General features: G+C 47.0%; 1 protein-coding gene and 1 long non-coding RNA gene across 3 annotated transcripts in view; both read left to right on the top strand.

Annotated features, from left to right (window-relative positions):
• LOC308575991 overlaps positions 1 to 22270 on the top strand; it is a 769838-nt gene that overhangs the window by 549877 nt on the left and 197691 nt on the right. The window lies entirely within an intron of this gene.
• LOC308589845 (uncharacterized protein) lies at positions 13804 to 19642 on the top strand. 2 transcript variants are annotated; one of them, XM_081199325.1, is made up of 3 exons: positions 13804 to 14737; positions 14882 to 15044; positions 18432 to 19642. In XM_081199325.1, exons 1-3 carry the CDS (start codon positions 14381 to 14383, stop codon positions 19004 to 19006), a joined length of 1095 nt encoding a protein of 364 aa, XP_081055451.1. In that variant the 5' UTR covers positions 13804 to 14380; the 3' UTR covers positions 19007 to 19642. The 2 variants fall into 2 exon arrangements, with proteins under 2 accessions (XP_081055451.1, XP_081055450.1); XM_081199324.1 differs by having other exon boundaries at positions 13804 to 15044.

Genomic DNA, 22270 nt, shown 5'->3' with positions numbered 1-22270 from the left:
AATATATTGCGACAGGATGGGGAGGGGGCTTCAAAGTGATCCAAGCAAGATTTGTAACGATGTAATGGAGATACAATGAAATCCAAGAAGAGTCCTTACAACTAAGAGAGAAGAAGAGAGAGCAAAAACTCAAAGGCGTACATGAAAGATTGTTGTCTAGAAATTAGGAAAGACAGTGAATAAAAGATCAGTTTTATAGATCACTCGCAAAAGGGCAAGTTGGTCATGAAAGATTGAATGCAAAGGAGTTATGCTGGGATGGAGAGCAGAACGAAGGGACTCAAGAGACTGCTGAAGTTCAAAGACTGCAGGTAGGTGAGGATGGAGGAATGTACCATGTAGAAAGGATGCTCTATGTTTTTTTGTGCAACTCAAGGTGCTCCAATAAGTCCCTTTAAAATTCTTGGCAGCCGAAACACAGCTCATTGGGCTAAATAGCATCTTCTTGTTCAGCCTGCCTTTGATGAGTTATTTAAGGATGCATTCCTAACCCTGTCTACTCCAAAGTAAGTCCCATTTCATTCAACAGGGCTCATTCCCAGGTAACTGGGCTTAAGGATTGCAGCCTTAGTTTCTTTGCCTGTTGTTCCTCAGTTCCTAGCTTGATTGCCATTAGGAATGTAGGAGACAGCCTTACACCAAGTCCCACTACTCATCCATCTGGCTCAGTGCTGCCTACTCTGATTGGCAGGGTCTCTCCCTAGTCTATCTGGAGATGCCCGGAAATGAACCTGGAAGCTTCTGCATGCAAAGCAGGTGCTCTAGCGGCTGAGCTGTGGTCCTTGCTGCTTTTGAACCGTTTTGTTTATATTGATTCATTTAGGAATTTCTACCCACCTTCTGAACACAAAGCCCTCTAAGTGGCTTGCAACAGATAAAGAACAGTGCAGAATAAAATCAAGCATTAAAAGGAAGTAATTCCTAAGAGGAAAAGTGCTTGCACCCTCTTATGGGGAGAAAAGAAAGAAGAAACTTCAGTGGCAGCCCCAACAAAATTCTCTTTGCAAGGACCCATCTATTGAGAGACACACACACACACACACACACACACACACACACACACAGGGGTGGCCCATCCCTTCCACCACCTGAAGTGAAATGGGGAAGTCCTGTTCCAGCCACTCCCAAGGCTTGTACAGTGGCAACTTCCAGCAAGATCTGGTGGAATTTTTGTGGGATCTCATGGAGCTTTCAGAAGATCTTGCTGGAAGCTGCTTCTGGCACACAATCCCAGCAGGGGTGGGTAGGTACCCGAGGGATTCTGCTACCTGAAGCATCTGGTTGAGTCCACCTCATGGGTGGGTCAGCCTTGTGTATATAAATCAACATGAGAGGGGGGGAGAAGGTGCCTAAGAACAGCCCATGAGAACCTCTTCTCTCACACCACCCACTCTAAATAAGTTGCGTAAGATAGTGCAGCATCTGCAGGGCATATGACACAATACTGATTTCCTCCACATTGGAAAGAAGGCTCATGAGATAGAACTGGAATAAAGGTTATATTTATTCAAAGATTGGAGCAATGAAAAACCACTATTAAACCAATAAACCAAATTCAAAGAAGTACAGGCAGGTGAGGTTCTGGTCACCCAATGGGTACATAGCTGTCAACATTTCCCTTTTTTTTAAGGGAAATTTTCTTATTCCGAATAGGATTCCTCACAAGAAAAGGAAAAAGTTAAGACACAAGATCTACCCACCTTGGAAGAATGGCAGATGAAGGTGATAGACTACATGGGACTGGCAGAAATGACCGGCAGAATCCGAAACCAGGGAAGAGAGACGGCGGAAGAAGATTGGAAGAAATTTAAGGACTATCTCGGGAAATACCACAAAATTAGTGAATGTTAAATTGATGTTGGATAGAATTTCAGTGGTTATCAGCTGTAATGATTAAGATAATTGGGGGGGGGGGAGAAAGAAAGGTGTAAAATTAAGTGAAAATTAAGGGTGAGGATTTGCTGAATGAATAATTTGAATTGGAATACAAAAAGGGGAGGTATGAGGAGGTCCGAGAAATAAGTTAAAAGAAAATAAGTGAATGAAATTATACGTGTTGTTAATTTTTGTATTTTTGTTTTTTGTCTTTTTTGTATAATTTTTGAAAAGTTAATAAATATATATATAAAAAAAGAAAAGGAAAAAGTTGACAGCTATGAATGGGTACCACTCACCACTGCTATTTCTTTCCTGCATTTTGCATGACCAGCAAGGATTATGGCACTCCAATCATGCGGACTAGCTATACCTTTGTTAATGTCATCTAGTCCCTTGATCTGCTCAGAACAAATGTCTTCCTCTCCCTTTCAGCACATACCTTTTTTATGCAGCACAGTCTGAAGCAAGTTTCATTGATTGCAACAAGGCTTGTGCCAAAATAAATGGGTATAAGACTGCAGTTCTGTGTCCCATCTCTCCATTCCGCTGGAACTCCTCTCAAAACTCTAAAATTGCATTCAGATAATGTAGCCCTTCCTCATTGATTTGCACACATGCACAAAACAGTAACTTTGATGTGTTCAGAATTCACAGCGGTTACCTGAAATGCACCTTATTGATTTGATTCCTAAGCAGTTTCATAAAAAAATATTAAGCTGGCAAAAATACAGTTGTATCTCTACAGCTCTGGGAAGAAATTACTGCATGTTTGCACTGCCACTGGGAGCATAATTTTGAATTTAATCATGCTTAGATTTGTGAAACATCCTGGATTATGCACAAATTTGCTAGTATGAAACAAAGGGGGAAATCACAATTCAAGAACAGTAGGAGTATGTGAATAACAACAGTCTGGTTTCACCTTAGTTCTTCTTGAAAATATTGATGGAACACTTTGGGTACAATATAAAGCATTTTTGGTTATGTAGTAAAAAGCTACAATCAAGATGAAATTACATTGAGAGAACTGATTAATGCACTCAGAAGTATGCTTTTAACATCTAAAAATACATTTGTGAATGTCATCTAGATGCATAGCACACACACACACACACACACACACACACACACACACACACAGAGAGAGAGTTTGATGGGGCTATGTCTCTTTCACAAACTGTCATTCTGCACTTAGCCACCCCACACCAAAAATGTCCTTGAGTATAAGGACATTTTAGGAATGTGCTTCTGTTAGCAACTTTTGTTCATCTAGCTCAGCATTATCTACAGTGCAGCGACTGACAATGGCTCACTGGGGTTTCTTACAGGGATCTCTTACAGGGAGATTGGACCCAGGATGCTCTGCCACTGAGCCACAACCTATCATCTATTGTGAATGAATGCCTCACGGTATGGTCCAATGACATTGCTATGTCCAGATTATCACTCTTCTGTAGCTCCACCTGCAAAAAAACAAAGGGCACCAATACAGTGGAGAGGGGGGAGAAGATACACTTCTTTTTAGATAAGCAGCTACACTAACTTCTTCTACTGTATGGGCTTTGCATGGAGCTTGCATTCTGGATCATTGTACATGTCGTCGGTTGCATGTAAGCCCATTCCACCCTTGTCTAGGGCCAAAAATGATGTACACATTGGCAGTCACATGTCAATTGACTGTGCACAAAATGTTCACCACCTGTATAATCTGGAAGATGTCATGCAAAACCCATTTGAGGTGGCCCCATGCTGTAGGTGGTTTGCACTCCTACAGTCCAAGCATTCGTCAGTTTCCTTGTTTGGACGCAACTGGAAACTGGTTTAACAAACCTATGAAGTGTTGTGGTGCATGAGAAAAGGAAGAGGGGTAAGCATTCTCAGTTTGAACTTGGTTTCTCAGTCCAATATAATTACATCTGAATGTGGCCACATTAGCCAAGCACACACTCTTGATTTCCAGACTCTTTCAAACACCCAGCCTTTCACGAGTGCTTCTGGATTCACCATCCCCATCCCAACACCACCAATCTCAGAGCCTTCTGATACAACCATTTAACCCTCTGTCACTCTTTTGTAGCTCAGAGCCGATTTCTTTAAGCATCAGAGGAAATAAAAGAAACTGAGCATGTATCTGGACATTTTCAAAGTGCCCCCTGCAAATTTGCATCTGTCTTGTACCATGGTTGTAAACTAATGAGGCTACATCTATCCTCATCTTGAAATAGCAATTACCGGTAAATAAAGAGCTTTCTGCCTGATGGAAAGTTATACTGGGGGTGGGGGGGACAGTCAAATGCTTTTAAACTATTGTGATTTGCACTAGGTTACTAAAAAGATTTGTGTTTCTTTCATTGAACTGTTTTAATGGCATGCCTCTTCAGTGGGAAAATGCAAGCACAGAGGTAGAAGTGTATCTTACCAGGGACATGGGTAGACTAGAGCTGTGAACACTCCTTATATTGAATGGATCCGACCTCAAAGCAGGTGGGCATGCTGATGCTTTCCTTTGTCTTGCAGGCTGATCTCTCCTTCCTGAAATCAAAGGAGTAAAACTGTCTGCTGAAAAGCAGCTCACCAGCTATATTTGCCTGCAGTGTGCATTGGATAAAGGAAGCTTGCTCCATACTTCTTGAAAAGGTGTGTGTTGATAACATGCTGATAACTTGTGAAAAGTGCAGGGTTGCAGCAGCTAATATATTAAGAGGATATGAAGTGGTCCGTACTCCTGCAATGTCAAAATCAATGGCAACTTTGCTTATTCTACACTAGGATCGTCATGCACAATAATCTGATTTTCATTTAAAATATTGGATCATAGTGCATTGACTATATAAACATTTTTTTAAAAAAATCCACTCAGTGGGGCAGAAATCTACATTAATGAGATTTGCATGTAGGAAGGGAAAACATAAAACATTTTTTTAAAAAAAATCAGTGTAAAACAAAAGATCTTTCTGCAAAAGGAAACAAAGTTTCACTTTTTATCTAAACAGAAGTAGGCTTCGTTGCTGAGACAATTAACATAGCAAAAAAAAAAAAATGAAAAAGACCCTCTGGTTAAATCAATTAACTTTGAACTAGCTGGATATTCCTCCCGCCATCACTCCCCAAAAAAGAGTTTCTTGGGAATAAATTCTGAGCCATATTTGAAGGGGAGCACTTGAAGTGAAGCCTTGCTGCCTCTAATAAGGCATAGATTTGAAGACAGCGCTGTGGGTTAAACCACAGAGCCTAGGACTTGCCGATCAGAAGGTTGGCGGTTCGAATCCCCGTGACAGGGTGAGCTCCCGTTGCTCAGTCCCAGCTTCTGCCAACCTAGCAGTTCGAAAGCATGTCAAAGTGCAAGTAGATAAATAGGTAAGGTAAACGGCGGGAAGGTAAACGGCATTTCCGTGTGCTGCTCTGGTTCGCCAGAAGCGGCTTAGTCATGCTGGCCACATGACCCGGAAGCTGTACACCGGCTCCCTCGGCCAGTAAAGCGACATGAGCGCCGCAACCCCAGAGTCGGTCACGACTGGACCTAATGGTCAGGGGGCCCTTTACCTTTACCTTTTAAGCAGAGAGCAGATGGAGCCAGGTTTTGAGCATTCCCCTGGTTTACAAGGCCCAGCAATATGGTGTGAGGAAGAAGATGGGATTAAAGAGAACCGTTCCAAATTGAATTCTCTCAGCATGCCATTGCGGATGTAGCAGGGCAGGGGAGGAACTCTTACACACAATTCATCGCAATGAAAAAAGATCTGGAATGTAATTTCTCTCTGCAAACTATACAGCAGGTCCCGGCCTTGATATTTACATTGCTGTCTCAGTCTAATCAGCAGTGGAATCATTTGATACATGTGTGAACTGTCGCAATCTGCGATTGTCACTTTTGAAATGTGCCATGCAGGTGAACACAATGAAAAGGGCTGCCGCGGCTTGATCCTTTTGACAAGCGCTTTCCATGTTTGCATGATAAGATATTGAATCACTGTTTAATCGCAATGTTCCAGAAAGCCCATAAATATGCATGAATTTATTAGCTCGTCTAAGGTTTGATGCAGAGCAGCAAATAGGCATAATAGTTTTCATCAAAACAATGCAAAATATAGTTCCCATAAAACTCAGGAATGTTGGCATCTCTTAAACAGGTTTCCCCCCCCCCCTCTTTCATACTAATGAAGGCTAAATGTTTGATGCAACAGAATGCAGTTTTTCTCCCATTTTAACAGCCATGCTAAGTATGAATAACACTTTGATTTGGCACACAGATTTATGCTGCGGCATAAACTATATTGGCATCCTCTATGAGGACAGTAGGACAATGCTATACAGGTTTTTTTACCACCCAGTTCTCTAGAAAAGATTTTGTAAACCAGATTTTATTTGTTTTAATCCAGTGCTTGCTACAGCTGATCAAACCTGTTTGCTCCTCCCAGAAGTCATTCCTCTTCTGGTTACTGTGGATGCATGACTTGACTGCCCATCTCCAGGCACTGCCCCTGTCTGCAAGCTGTATAAAATAATGGACCTTGAATTTGGCCATTAACACATGCAGATCTGTGTAACCATTTGGCCATTAACATATGCAGATCTTCCTAAGCAGAAGTGTTGCATGCTGTTGATGGGAAGCCCACACTGCCAGTATCATCATGGGAATTTTTTGGCATGCTGGGGATGTGCTGCATGGGCATTGCTAGTAAGACCACTGTGCTGAACTTTACCCAGAAAATTATTGAGGACCGGCCACTCTTGGATGTGGGAAGCAGAAACCCATGATTACTATCTTGTCTGTTCCGTATGTGGATTCTTCTCTCCCTTTTGCATACTCAAAATATTTTTTTTAAGTACGGAAGCACCTGAGAACCATGTTATAAGTAAGAAATGAATGATTTTTAAAGTCACTTTCTACAGAAAAGAACTGATGGTCTCAATGGACTTGTTTGGTACAGGTGTGCTAAGCCTGAACCATCCATGGAGATGAATGACACCTAGCTACCTTAAATGAATTTGAATCTACAGGGCCTAATGAGCTGTACCCAAGAGTACTAAAGGTGTAATCTCAGAGTAATATTTGAAAATTCTTGGAGAACAGTAGAAGTCCCTGTAGACTGGAGACAGGCAAATGTCTCCATCTTCAAAAAGGAGTAAAAGAAGACCTGGGTAACTACTGATGCTGATACCAGGAAAGGTACTAGAACAGATAAATAAACACAAGCACAAGATGACTGTAACAGATTGGAGAGCTGGGCCCAAACTAACAAACTGAATTTCAATAGGCATAAATGTAAGGTTCTGCACTTAGGCAGGAAGAACCAGCTACACAAATATAACATGGAGAACAACTGGCTTGCCAGTAGTACATGTGAAAGTGATCTAGGGATCCACAAGCTTAACATGAGTCAACAGCAGCAAAAAAAGCTAATGCTCTTCTAGGCTGCATCAACAGTAGTCTAGTGTCCCAATCAAGAGAAGTCGTAGTATCACTCTGACCTGCCTTGGTCAGACAACACCTGAAGTACAGTGTCTAGTTCTGGGTGCCACAATCTAAGAAGGATGTTGAAAAGCTGGAACATGTGAAGAGGAGTGTGAACAAGATGATCAAGGGTCTGGAAACCAAGCCTTATAAGGAACAGTTGGGGGAATTGGGTATGTTTAGCTTGGAAAATAGGAGACTGAGAGGAGACATAACAGCCATCTTCAAATATATAAAGAGCTGTCACATGAAGGATGAAGTTTGTTTTCTCCTGCTTCGGTGGGTATGACTTGAACCAATGGCTTCAAGTTACAAGAAAGGAGATTCTGACTAAACATCAGAAAGAACTTTCTGGTGGTAAACTCTATTCAATGGTGGACCAGATTCCCTTGAAAGGTGGTGGATTCTCCTTCCTTGGAGGATGGATAGCCGTCTGTCATGCATTGTAGGTGGCTGGACCAAATGACCCTCACAGTCTCTTCCAACACTACAATTCTGTGATTCTTTGATTCTTTGGAATGATCTCCAAATCTCAGATCTGTGGGCCCAGTAAATGTTATATATCTCCTGCTCCAGATAGCACCTTCTAAATTCCCTATTTTGTTTCACTAATTCGAAGCCATTTTACCTATTTAAAAATGTGTTTTCAGCATATTTATTTTGTGGTCAATGCTATGATAACAATGGGGAAGACCCCCAAAGACTTCATTGATTCAGGTCAATACAAACATCTGCAAAGCCCATTATTCTAAGATTAATTTCCTCAGTTAAATATTACTCCAGTCACTAAGCAAGTACTTCAGTTAAAATAAACAGCTCTTAAAACGAAACCTGCACATCAAAGTTAGAGGTCTATGCATATTTTCAGAGAGACACTTTGGGAGCAAATCTTATCCTGTTAACTGCATCTTCAACCAATTATTCAGCGCTTTAACAGGTTATGGGAAGCAGGTGGCGCTGTGGTCTAAACCACAGAGCCTAGGGCTTGTCAATCAGAAGGTCAGTGGTTCAAATCCCTGCGCCGGGGTGAGCTCCTGTTGCTCGGTCCCTGCTCCTGCCAACTTAGCAGTTCGAAAGTACATCAAAGTGCAAGTAGATAAATAGGTACCGCTCCAGTGGGAAGGTAAACGGAGTTTCCGTGCGCTGCTCTGGTTCACCAGAAGCAGCTTAGTCATGCTGGCCACATGACCCGGAAGCTATATGTAGGCTCCCTCAACCAGTAAAGCAAGATGAGCACCACAACCCCAGAGTCGTCCACAACTGGAACTAATGGTCAGGGGTCCATTTACCTTTTAACAGGTTAATCATAGAAGAGTTGGAGGAGTCCTGTAGGCCATATGCTGAATCCAACTTCTCATTCCTAGAAATCCAGAATTAGAACATTCCCATCAGATAACTGTCCAGACTCTGGGCCCCTTCACATTCATGCTTTATTGTACCCAAGCACCTAAATAAATAGGACTTAGTGCTTAATTTCAGCTGTTTAGAAATTAGTGCCTGACTTTAGATTTTCATTTTCCTCTTCCCTCCATGCTGTCTTGTGTGTCTTGGATTCTTTGTTTATTTGTCTCCTTGTTTTTTAGACTGTAAACTTGTGGGTAGGGATTGTCTTGTTTTGTGTGTGTGGCAAGAATTCTTACCACAAGTGTATGTGAACTGCTCTGAGAGCCTTCTTGGCTGAATAGCGGAGTACAAATGCTCTAAACAAACAAAAACTTCAGCTGGATCATACCCTGTGTGCATTGCCTCACACAGAGAGCTGAGTAAAAACAGGGGAGAGGCAGGCAGGAGCTGAATCCCTTCCTTTAATGGATGCAGAGGAACAGCAGGCAGACAGAGCAGATTAGCAGCTCCTTGACCTGCCTGCCACATGGTAATCCTGACTTTCTTTCTCCGAGAACATCACAGAGGCAGCAGGTCAAGTGTAGCTTACTGGCAGCAGCAGAATTAGCTTCACTGACTCTAGAGGACTAGTTTACTTATCCTGACGAATGAAAGAGAGTGAGCAGGAATAAGCTCTGTGGGCTGTTTTCCTGATCACTGGATCAGCAATACCAGGGGCTTTTTTCCAGCCGAAACTCACTAGAACTCAGTTCCAGCACTTCTCAGGTGGGTGCCATTGCCATTATAAGAGAACAAGGAAGGTGTTCATAGTACGTTCTGGCACCTCTCTTTCTAGAAAAATAGCACTGAGCAAGGCTATGATTCAAGAGCAGCAATGGGAGTGGGCTCATTATGGACCACCCATGCTGCACTAAATCTGGATCCATCACACAACATTGATCCTAATATTCAGCATCTCAGCTAGGGATGGAAGAAACTGCCAATTCTGGTCCTCTGCATGTCTCATTCCTCAAATCCTAAATTCAGTTTTCCACTTTTCTCCTACAATCCAGCGATTATATATTTTTTAATCCTCATGTAAATCCACCAGCATTTTTCCCTAACACATTTTCATGCAGTTTTGACTAACATACACATTTCTGAAAAACAATTTTCCATAACAATGCAGTTTTGTATGTTATTTTCACTAATACATGAATCTCATATGCCTTCTTTACACTAGTAAAATAAATCTGAAAAAGTGGGAATTTTGAAGGATGGTAGTATTTCGGTTCGCAGCTCGTTCCAGAAAATGTGAATTAGGTAAGTTTGCATTTAGCTGCAAAGTGGATCAGATTTCTCCTCCATCCCTAATCTTAGGGATGAGCTAAAAATGAGCTATGATGAGATATTTGCCATTACCACGTGGCAAAGGCACGCACCCACTTGGAGCTTCTTGAGGCAAATTCAGACCTGAGACACAGCACAGCTGAGAGAATATGATGCTGAATATTGTTAACAGGTTAGCAGACCTCTGCATAGTTAATAAAAGGCTGCCCAGAACTCCCAACCATTATTAGCTTTCACAGGGAAGTGTCATTGATAGGAGAGTGTCAGGGACTGGCTGGATGAGGAGGAGGGGTGGAAGCTGCCTGACCAAAAGCCCCCCCCCCAGGGAAAACACAGTGGGAGAGGATTTGGATACTGGATCCTGGTAGTGGGAAACTGGTCACACCCCAGAGGAGGGGATGAGCTGGGAAGTACTGGAGGCTGGGAGCTTGGAAGAAGATGAAGAGGAGCTAACAGGCAGGTGCCCCAGCACAGGGCAAGGACAGGCATCAGACTTGGCAGTTCTACCACAAAGCCCCTTTGACAGCTTCTCTGCTGATAGCATGCAAGACCCATCCCACCTCCCAGAATGAGGTGTTTATTGCATGTTGCTGAGCAAAGAGCTAGGCAGACACAGAGAGCGTCCCTTGGAACTCGCTGTATACCAGGGGTCAGCAAACTTTTTCAGGAAAGGGTCGGTCCACTGTCCCTCAGACCTTGTGTGGGGCCGGACCCACCCTCTCCCAAAAGCATACCCCCTCTCCTGAAAGGAACCCCCTGCCACCACTCACGTTGTCGCTGCCACCTCATTTTTGGCAGCATCGTCCTCGTTGTCTGCCTCGGCCAGGGGTCCGCAGGGTGCAGAGCCCATGCCGCTGGCCTAGGCGGCGGAGGCAGCCTCCTGCTTGGCTCTTGGCCATGTGCAGCCACTTCAGCTGGAAGGAGACATCAGTGGCTTTGGATTAGCTGCAGGAGCTTCTTGCAGCCAATCCAAAACCGTGCCAGTGTCATGGAAGTCAGTCCCTGCACGGCAAGGCGTCGGCGCCACACCGGTTTAGCGCGGGGACTGACTAAGCGGGCGGCAGGGTTTGCAAGGTTCGCAGACTGGATTAACGAGCCCGGTGGGCTGCATCTGGCCCCTGGGCCTTAGTTTGCTGACCTCTACTGTATACAGAGGGAAAGTCCTGAAACAGAGGGCTAGGGAGTGAAGGGCGAAGTCCAAGCCAGTTTGAGCAACTGCTTCATCTAGAAAGGTGCAACCCTTAGAAGTCTCTGTGTGTTCTTTGATCTGCTTCTTTAATTTTTTTTAAAATAATATTTATTGAACAATTAATAAAGGTACAGAATAAAGAAAAAAAGAAACATTTAACAGAATAATAAAAAAGAAAAAGAAGAACAAAGAATACCAACAAACAAAACAGAAAAAAGATTAGGATTTTCATATCCTATACTTCATCACTAATTTCTTGACCTCCTCACACCTCCCTTTTTGTATTCCAGTTCAGATATTTACTTCAGCAAATCCTTACCCTCAATCCTTAACTTTACTCAAGATCTTAACCTATATTAAAAATACATTTTCCCTCATTGTCAATCTATATTAACATATTCTTATTAATCTTTTTACCAACACCACTTATTTTCCATCCAACGTCCATTCATAAATTTTACAATATTTCTGTAGATATTCTTTAAACTTTTTCCAATCTTCTTCCACCAACTCATCTCCCTGGTCTCGGATTCTGCCAGTCATCTCGGCCATTTCCATGTAGTCAATCACCTTCATCTGCCATTCTTCTGATCTGCTTCTTTAATAAGGAAACTAACTGTAAGTTAGCCAAGTGTTTCATTCTCTTTCTCTGATCTGCAAATGACCTGTTCTCCTTGTTGGCTCCCTGACAGACAGACACACATGCACCCGGTAGGGCAAGTTTCCTTACAGTGGAACCTCAGTTGTTGAGCATAATCCGTTCTGGAAGACCATTCAACTTCTGAAACGTTTGACAACCAAGGCGCGATGGAGAAAATGGAGAAACACACCTCTGAAGCCATTTGACTTCCAAGGTGCATTTGAAAATGGAAGCATTCACTTCCGGGTTTTCGACGTTCAGGTTCCAAATCTTTTGGCTTCCAAGATGCTCAAAAACTGAGGTTCCACTGTACTTCTTAAATAAATCATACATTGGATTATCCACGATAATAGCTTTTCCCATTCTTTCAATTCCATTGGAATATAACATGTAATTGGGGCTGGGAATTTTGGGGTGAACATTATACTTGAAGGAGGTTGAGATTCCCCCCCCACACACACACACCTTGACACACAAACTACCTTGTTCGTATTGTTTTCTTCACAGCTGCATCCCTGAGGTTCTGCTTTGTTTCCATTTTCCCTCTGAGTGTGATGACAGATGTAACCAAGTTAAAAGGAAGGCAAAGCTTAGAAAAGGACCCTTTTTTAATGCATCCTAAGGCAATGTTTCTATGACTGAGCGAAGCAGTTACCCTAACCCAGGGATCACCAACCACATGGCATGAATCTGTCGCTCTCAGCAGCCAGCTGTAGGACAATGCCAATATACCCATTCCCTGAAGAAGTACAATACTGTGTTTTGTGGCATTTATGAGATGTGCTATAGAATGTACAGGACTGACTGGAAAGGTGGAGCTTTCAAGATATCAAGTTCCACTGAAAAAACAACAACACAACATAGCGTGTTCACATCAAAAGAGAGCACGTGTTGCGGTTGGGGCCGAACAAAACCCCATGTTAGTGACCAGGCCATAGATGGCTAGTGGCCTGGGAGCAGATTGGAGGTTGTTGTTACTGGGTCAATTTGGATGTTGCCAATTTAGGGGTGGGATCAATGGCTTTATAAGCAGGGTCCACAGCTTTCTCTTTCTCTTTTGCTGTGGACACCGGATCTATCTCTAGCACCGGAGCGAATCAGCAAGAGACTTTGGTCGTATAAATCCAATTTTTTCCCTCTTTTCTCTTTCCTTCCCCTCTTTGATTTATCCTTTAGCTACCCCAGGGTAATTGATTTATTCTTCCTCTTCATTATACTCTCCTACCTTTTCCTTGTGGCTTGGGACGCCGGTGGGGGGGGGGTGCAGGACCTCCCGGTCCCGGGTGGCCTACGGCCCGCTCTCGGCCGAGCCGCTGGTCTGAACGGGGGGGTGATTGGCCCTGAGTCTCCCCGCCGGGTCCGGCTCAGATAGGGCCCGGTCATTTCTGGCCTTTTCTTCCCTCGGGCAGGGCTCCCGGCCCTGATCCGCGGCCTGCGCCGGCGGCGGGGCTAGGAGGGCCCCTGTTCTGGGCTGGATTCGGCCGGCTGGGGCTTCTGATCGCCCCTCGTTGCGCCGCTTACCGCCCGCGGGCCTCTCCGGGCCTACCGCGCCGCGTCGCTGCCGCCTTCGGCGGCGCGGGGTCGCCCGCGGCCCGCTGCGGCCTGGTCGGGGCCTGTGGGCCTAGGCCGCCTTTTCTGGCCTTGGGCCTGCGGGCGCCGGCCGGTTGCGGCCCCGATCCGCGGGCTGCCGCTTCCCGGGGCCCGCTCCGGCTGCTGCCGCATCTGGCGGCGGCTCCGGGAGGCCCGCGCTCCGCGGCCGGGTTCGGCCCGGCTGCGGCTGGTAACCGCCCCGCCGCCCCCGCCTTACCTTTGGGCCCGGCTGGGCCTGCGGCTCCGCGCCGCGTCCTTTCGGCGGCGCGGGGTCCGGTGGCCTGCTGCGGCCTAGATCGGGCCTGCGCGGCCTCTGCTGCCTTCCCCGGGCTTCCGCTTCGGCCGGTGAGCCGGTGCGCCCCCCCCATACAGCTAAGCGGTTTGGGGCGCGGAGGGGGGTGGTGGAGGCCTTTAGGGGGGCCCAGAGAGGTCTGGGCCCTGGTTGCCTGCCTCGGGTTCCCCCGGTGGGCAGGAGGCCCTCCATTTCGGCCTTAAAATTGGCGCGAACGCCATCTTCTTTCCGAACTTCTTGTTCCTTTGAGCTTGCTAGCTCAACAGTGGCATCTGGTGGCCGGACGGTGTAATTGCAGGGCCTGCCTGTAAATCGTGAATTCAACTCTGCAGTGGCCTCTAGTGGCCGTTTTGGTATTGCAGGGTGCTGTTTCACCTGCTGTTTAAGAGTTCTTTTAATCCCTGTGTCTAATTTTGGTTGCATTAGCCTACGGTTGCGCCGGCGGTGTTGGGGCTATTCCCGTACCGGCTGATTCTCCTTAATTTTATCGTTTAGTTGTTATTTTAACCATTGTTGATTTTATTATTATTACTTTTTATATATAGATATATATATATATTTATATATATATTCTTTTCTTCTTTAACTTCATTTAATATAATTATCTGGTCCGGAATTTAACCCCTTCCTGTGATTTGATTTTCTGTTTAAGCTTTAGCAGGAATGGCGCCAAAGAAGGCAGCAAGGAAGTCTGGTCCTGCTACTACTGCAAAGCGGCCCATAAAAGGCCCATCGCAGGCTCTGCGCTCTCCGCAACCTGCCCACTCTCTACAACGCATCCGGTCGATGGTCAACAGCCTGGCGGGTGACCCAGTGGCCTTGACAAGGGTGGAGTCCGAGTTGGATGGTCTGCTCCGCCGCTCCTCTACCCCGTCGCCATCCTCTGCAATATTGAGTCCTTCCTTAGGCGCCTCGTCTCCGGCGGCGTCATCTAGCGAAGATGAGGGAGGAACATCGTTAGCCGGGGGGTTGTTGCGTGATAGTCAAACAGCACGCACCCCGGCCTTACCTGCGTCGCAGGTTACTGCGGCGAGGGGTCGTGGCCGTACCAGGGTGGGGGCCAACAGGAGGAGGTCAGCACGGGACCGCATCGGGGGTTCTCCTCCGCGGTTTTCGGCAGCAGGGCTTCAGGCGTCTGGCCACTCACAGTCAATTTCTTGTCAGTCAATCCCAGGTGCGGTGCAGCAGGCTGATTTATCGGAATCTTCAGTGGAGGATAGCCTTCCCCTACCTCCTAGGTCATCTTCTGGCGGGATCCGTCGCCGCAAGAGAAGCTCCAAGAGGCGTGCCAGGAAGAGACGTAGAGGCACCTCGTCTTCTTCTTCAGGTACCTCCTCACAGAGTTCCAGTAGCGACGAGGAAGCGTCGCTTAAGCTCTACTGGGGGTTTGGGGAGACCTCGGGGCTCCCAAAATGGGTGTGGGAGCGGAGGGCCAACTCCCATAGGGCCAAGTATGGGGCAGTTCAGGATTGCCTCGATGGGGCATTGGTGCCTGATGTAAAAGTCTCCACCAATTCGGCCAGGGATATTATCCCGGGGGCCCACCTGTCTGCCAAACTGCGGTCCAGGATCCTGGATGGCCGCTATGTTGATATTTTCTGCCTGGCCCCCCCGCTCGAAGGTCAGGAGCCCTTAGACAAGGGTCTGCAGGTATCAAAGAAGCGGTCGGTCTTGTCAAGAGCGGATAGGACTTTTGAAAGGTGGTTAGATAGCTTCCAGGTTTTTGCTGGAGTTGTGTCCGCAGCTTATCCCAGGAGATCCCTGCATCTGTGGGTTTACCTGTCCATTGTCCGTTCGGCCTTTACGATGGCCGGGGAGACTGCTGCGCTGGCCTACGATCAGAACTTCAGACGTAGAGCAGCCAAGATCCCCTCAGCCCGCTGGGATCGGAAAGATTTGGATGTCTGGACCACTTATGTGGCCCCCCGTATTGACAAGAAGCTGCCCGACCCGCAGAAGTTCAGGCCCGCCCCGGCTAGGTCGGGCCGCAAGCTGTTCTGCTGGGATTTTAATAAGGGTGCTTGCTCGAGGCAGCCTTGCAAATTCGCGCATGCGTGCGACAAGTGCTCTGGGAACCATCCAGCATCCTCGTGCGCAGGGGGTCGCCGGCCCTTTCGAAAAGGGGGGGCTCTCAGCAGCCTCCAAAAACAGCAGCCCAGGCCCCTGCTGCCGGAGCAGGAAAGTAGCGTCTTATCCTCATTAGCTTACACCCCAGTAAGGTTACTACCGCTGTTATCATTGTTAGAATCCTACCCCGACACCAAATCGGCGTCCTATTTGCGCGAGGGCTTTTCCGCAGGTTTCAGAATCCCGATAGTTTCCACCCCAGTAGCCAGGAACCCAGCAAATCAGAAATCGATCAGGGACATGCCAGAAGTAGCACGCAGGAAAATCGAAAAAGAATTGGCGTTACGTCGCATGGCCGGTCCTTTTGCCGCCCCTCCTTTTCCCAATTTCCACATTTCACCTTTGGGTATAGTTCCCAAAAAAGCTCCGGGGGAATTCCGCCTAATTCATAACCTCTCTCATCCTACAGGCACGTCAGTAAATGACGTGATTCCCCCGGAGCTCTGTTCTGTGAAATATGCCTCTCTTGATCAAGCGATCAAGATGATTCGGAAATTTGGGACGGGCGCTTTACTGGCAAAATGCGACATCGAATCGGCTTTTCGGCTACTTCCAATTCATCCCGACGATTTTTGGTTGCTGGGATTTCAGTTCGAAGGGGGATTCTATTTTGATAAGGCTATGCCCATGGGCTGCTCGGTGGCCTGTGCGGCTTTTGAGTGTTTCAGTTCATTTTTAGAGTGGGCCTTGCGTGAGAAGACCGGACTGGGCGGAGTCACGCATTATCTTGATGATTTTTTGGTCGCCTCGGCAGGTAATACAGGGGACTGTGTGGCGTTATTGCAGGCCTTTGCTTCCTTGATGGAAGATCTGGGCGTCCCTTTAGCGGCTGGAAAGACTGAGGGTCCTTCTACACAGTTGACTTATTTGGGTATCTTGTTAGATACCGTGGCCCAAACTTCTAGCTTACCACCTGAAAAGATAACCAACTTGAAAAAGGTTATTAAGGATCTTCGGCCCTTAAAAAAGGTTACCTTGCGGCAGCTTCAGTCGTTGCTGGGCCATCTAAATTTTGCATGTAGGGTGGTCTCCCCCGGACGACCATTTTGCTCCCGATTGGCCAAACTTACCTCGGGGCTACGAGCCCCGCATCACAAGATACGCCTTCCTAGTCAGGTACGGGCTGACCTTGATATTTGGTTGGAGTTTCTGGAGGACTTCAACGGGGTGTCCTTGTGGCAGGACACTTTGAACCTGCACAACGACTTCCAGGTACATTCTGACGCTGCCGGGTCTTTGGGGTTTGGCTTGTATTGGGACGGCAGGTGGTGTGCTGAGCGCTGGCCGCCCGCTTGGCAGGGGCAGGCTATTACTAGGGACCTAACGTTTCTCGAGTTTTTCCCCATTGTAGTGGCAGTGCACTTGTGGGTCGAGCATTTCAGGGATCATCGTGTTTGTTTCTGGACTGATAACCAGGCGGTGGTGAATGTACTGGCCAAGCAGTCTTCACGCTCCCCTAGGGTGTCGGCCCTCCTACGGGCATTCGTGCTGCATTGCTTGCGTTTTAATATTGTGTTTTCTGCTCGTTTTGTCCCAGGAATTTCTAACGAAATTGCTGATGCTCTGTCCCGTTTTCAGATGCAGCGATTCAGGTCCCTGGTGCCAGTGGCTCGAGACCGTCCGGAAATTTTCCCGGATCATCTCTGGAACCTTGGCAGAACTTAGTTCTACAGGGAGTAGCTGCATCTGTCGCACCCTCTACCTTGAGGTCCTATGAGAAGGCCTGGGCTGACTTCTTATTGTTTAATGGGCAATCTACTGGGGAAGTTACCACCTCCCATTCCACCTCTCAGGTGCTCCGGTATCTGGCGCATTTGTTCCAGATGCGTCGGGCGGCTAGGACCCTTCGTCTGCACTCAGCAGCAATTTCCTTTTTTAATAAGGCTTATTTTAACAGGGACCCATGTCAGAAGTTTGTGGTCCGTAGGGCCTTGGAGGGTTGGGGGCGTCTCGCTCCTTCCAGGCCCATTCCCAGACGCCCCATTACATTTGAATTGCTGGCGAAAATGCGCTCCAAACTGCGGAGCATCTGTTGGTCCAGATTCGAGGCTCGGCTATTTTCAGCAGCCTTTTCATTAGCCTTCTTTGGGGCCCTAAGGGTCGGTGAGGTGGTGCTGGAGCCTAAGCAGGACGGAGGCTCAAGGGGTTTGCTGTTACAGGACGTTAGTGTGTCTGCACGTGACCTGCAGGTTAATGTCAGGAATTCAAAGACAGACCAATTAGGCAGGGGCGCCTTTATTACGCTCCCTGCAACTGGTGGAAGTGGCCCTTGCCCAGTGAAAGACCTTACCAAGTACCTAGCCTTGCGTCCTGGTGGCGAAGGCCCCCTTTTCGTTCACGAAAATGGCCGCCCGCTGGCGAGACACCAGTTTGCCAGTGTGTTGCGAAAAGCGGTGGCGGCTTGCGGCCTCCCGGCTCAGGAGTTTGCCCCTCACTCATTTAGGATTGGAGCTGCCACAACCGCTGCCCACTGGGGTTTGTCGGTAAAAAGGATTAAGGACCTGGGCCGATGGAGATCGGACGCATTCAAGGGCTATGTGCGGAAATGATTTGTTGTTGTACTTACATGTGTGTGTTTTAACCCTAGGTCAGGCTGCTATCCACATCTGGGTAGTAGGGCACAGTATTGTGCACTGGGCTGCGGACAGAGCTCGCCAGTCCGGACTGGGTGAAGGCCTGGGATTCCCGCAGCACGTACATGTGTCCTGGATCTCCAGAAGGGGGATGCTGTGGAGTGAATTTTTACCTCTCATGCGAAGGCGTGTCCTCCAATTCGGCCCTCCTTCGGCGATCGTGGTGCAGCTCGGGGAGAACGATTTGGTTTCTTCTTCCTGCTTCGGGCTGCGTGCGGCCATTTTACTGGACCTGGGGGAGCTGGCGGCACTCGTGCCGACTTCCAAGTTAATTTGGTCACAGCTTCTTCAACGCCGCATTTGGCGTGGTAGCCCTTGCCCTGCTGCCACCGAACGCGCAAGGAAGCGGATTAATTCCGCAGCAAGTAAGCTGGTGGTGAACCTGGGCGGGTTTGTTATCCCTCACCCTCTTATCTCATTCAAGGCGATTGAATTTTATAGGGATGATGGGGTTCATCTCTCGCCAGTGGGGAATGATGCGTGGTTGGATGCTTTGGCGTCCAGGTTGAGGGTGTGGCTTAATTTGTGAGTGGTTGGCGGCGAGCGTAAGGGCTCGAATGGCGGTTAGGCATTGGTTTAAAATTGGTTGGTGGAGGGGTATGGATTGGCTGTGCCTGCCCCTCCAATGCTGCTGCAGACGGGTATTCCGTTAAAGGAATTCTGAAGCTTACCATCCCCTTCGTCCAAACCCTTGGAGCAGGGTGCGGGCCGCGTAAGCTTCAAGGAGCAAGCGCGGAGTAGCTGAGGGCCTGTGACGCAGCTCCAGCTGACTCTGTCCCTTGTTCTTCCGGGACTGACTAGGGAGTCAGTGCTGTCCCCCATGGCGGGGGGTGACAGATAGTCATAACCAATGCCTAAGCAACCACTCTCAATTTGTATTTAAATAAAGTTGTGGCCAAAATTATGCCAAAAACCTAAACCAAAAATTATGTGTGATGTGTGAGTTATTGGGAAGGGGGGGTTTTGGTGGACCTCAACACGCAAAGCGTGTTCACATCAAAAGAGAGCACGTGTTGCGGTTGGGGCCGAACAAAACCCCATGTTAGTGACCAGGCCATAGATGGCTAGTGGCCTGGGAGCAGATTGGAGGTTGTTGTTACTGGGTCAATTTGGATGTTGCCAATTTAGGGGTGGGATCAATGGCTTTATAAGCAGGGTCCACAGCTTTCTCTTTCTCTTTTGCTGTGGACACCGGATCTCCCGCCCGCCCTCCCTTGCTTGGGCTTGCGCCTTGACCTTGCTTTGCCTGTCATGGGGTCGTTCGCCTTGGTGCGGGGGCCCAGTAGGAATTTTTCCAATTGGCTGATTAGTGCGTGCCTTTTGGGTTTTGCCTACTGCTTAGCAAATCGTCACAACTTGTAAGGTTGGCGGTTAGGCATTGGTTTAAAATTGGTTGGTGGAGGGGTATGGATTGGCTGTGCCTGCCCCTCCAATGCTGCTGCAGACGGGTATTCCGTTAAAGGAATTCTGAAGCTTACCATCCCCTTCGTCCAAACCCTTGGAGCAGGGTGCGGGCCGCGTAAGCTTCAAGGAGCAAGCGCGGAGTAGCTGAGGGCCTGTGACACAGCTCCAGCTGACTCTGTCCCTTGTTCTTCCGGGACTAAATAGGGAGTCAGTGCTGTCCCCCATGGCGGGGGGTGACAGATAGTCATAACCAATGCCTAAGCAACCACTCTCAATTTGTATTTAAATAAAGTTGTGGCCAAAATTATGCCAAAAACCTAAACCAAAAATTATGTGTGATGTGTGAGTTATTGGGAAGGGGGGGTTTTGGTGGACCTCAACACGCAATACATGAACATTAGACCCTTCTCCAGTAAAATATGAATCTCAACTGGAATTTTACAGCTGGGATGATATTGGCTTACCTAGATGTAAATTATAGGAGAAGATAAAAAATTTAGTGTTTTCCTAGCAGACTCCTCAGGGAGTCTCATTTCCACATGTGTCCTAACCAAAAACTATTGATGATGAGTCAAACAACATCTGGTTTTCTGTTTGTCGCTACTGAAGGCAACTATTTATTGGCCAATCCTTCATCTGTGTGAGGGTCCAATGAATGTTGTCTGTAGCTTTAAGGGCCCCAGTTTAAAAAGAAAGGAGAGCAAAAGCCATCTCTCCAGTGCTCCGTGCAGAAAAGCCAAGGAATAAAATGGCTGTGAAACTATGTGACTACCCTTCACCATTGCCTCTGTTTCCAGGGATGTTACTGGTTCCTAAAGCCGAAGCAAGATTTAGCTTTTTATCACAATTGGCTTCTCTGGTGTCAGCTGAAGACGATGTTTCTTTTAAATAGAAATGCATTTGCAGCCCAACCCCAGCTGGTCAGTTATTTTCCAACCAGACATCAAAGGCATCTCAGCCAGGGCTGGTTTTTCTTTTATTTAAGTATTTAATGGTTTACAATAAGGAATCTTTCAGTGTAACCACCAGCCTGAATAGTGCAATTCCCCTAGGGTTCCATCTGGACTCCTCCAGGTGAGTAATTTGTTCAAGAAGCAATCCTCAAAACCTTCCCTGAAAATGGCTCTATTAACACTAAGTTCCTTTGCTCTTTTTCCAGCTGAGCGCAGGGTATCAAGTTACAGTTCACAGAACTCAGGCATAAACTAGACATTACAGAGTATGTGTAGCTGCCCCTGGAAAAAACAGCCTCATGTGTCACCATTGTTCTAGTTACAGGTAGGTAGCCGTGTTGGCCTGCCATAGTCAAAACAAAATAAAAAAAAAATCCTTCCAGTAGCACCTTAGAGACCAACTAAGTTTGTTATTGGTATGAGCTTTCATGTGCATTCATACTTCTTCAGATACCATTGTCACAGCTTCTGTTTCTCTTTATGAACTGCCACTTATAGAGATGGGAGAAGTCACAACATCACCAGTCTTCACCATATGTTTTGTTTGAATAGATATGATGGGAAAGAAGGTGGAGGGGGTTGTGGCTCAGTGGCAGAGCACACTTTCGCACCTGGGTCCCGGGTTCAATAAACATTATCTCCATGCAGGGCTGGGAATGTCCCCATGGCTAATTCTAGAGATCTGTTGCCAGATGGTTCAGAGGTCTTACTCAGTATAAGGTAGCTTTTGGCATTCCTACTGTTATGTATTCAGTAGTCAGTGTTTACCCGAGCTTGAGTATGGACTAAGGATTCTGAGCCCCTGTGTTCTGATTCAATACATGATATCCAGTCACAGAACACTTCAGGATTTGGGCCTCTGCCATTGGCCCATAAACTCTGAGTCATGATTCACAGCTTGGAAGTTTAGACAGCCAATCACGTTGGGAGTGGGATTGGCCCAGGCCTTCAGAAATGTATATAAGCAGTTGCTTTGCCCCTGTTGTCCAGTTCTGTTAGTTCAATAAAGGTTCTTGCTGTTATCACTGTGTCTTACCTCTTGGGAACCCACCTACACTTCACTTACATTCTGTGCTGAGACACAAGACTGCTACAACTATAGCAGCCACAGAACTGCATAACCGCTACTTCTGGCTTCAGCAGATCTGATTCAGATTTGGTTTACCCATGTTGGCTCAGGTCACCAGACATAGCTTTATATCATTTTGGGAAGACATATAAGGGATAGGTGGAGATTTGAGTAGAACGAGCCAAATATGGACCTTATATCATCTATTACCCACACTCTACCAAACATGTCAGTTAAACAATATGGGTTGAATCCTACCATATCCTTTCCACTTGCTGAAAGTATCTTCTGTTCCTGGAAGAATGTGCAACTCCCACCTGCATTTTAGCCTCACACCAACCTTGGGAGGTGGGTGAGGGTGAAAAAA

This window comes from Podarcis bocagei (assembly GCF_964188305.1).
Source record: "Podarcis bocagei genome assembly, chromosome: 1".
In the NCBI taxonomy this organism is placed as follows: domain Eukaryota; kingdom Metazoa; phylum Chordata; class Lepidosauria; order Squamata; family Lacertidae; genus Podarcis; species Podarcis bocagei.
The sequence above is the reverse complement of the archived record's forward strand: the minus strand, read 5'-3'. Positions and strand labels throughout refer to the sequence as shown.

Bases quoted from the DNA above. Each gene is read 5' to 3' on its own strand.
- LOC308589845 (XM_081199324.1), top strand. From the start codon at position 14,381: ATGGCGCCAAAGAAGGCAGCAAGGAAGTCTGGTCCTGCTACTACTGCA. The intron at 15,045-18,431 runs GTACCTCCTCAC...TTTTAACCCTAG, and splicing joins CACCTCGTCTTCTTCTTCAG to GTCAGGCTGCTATCCACATC.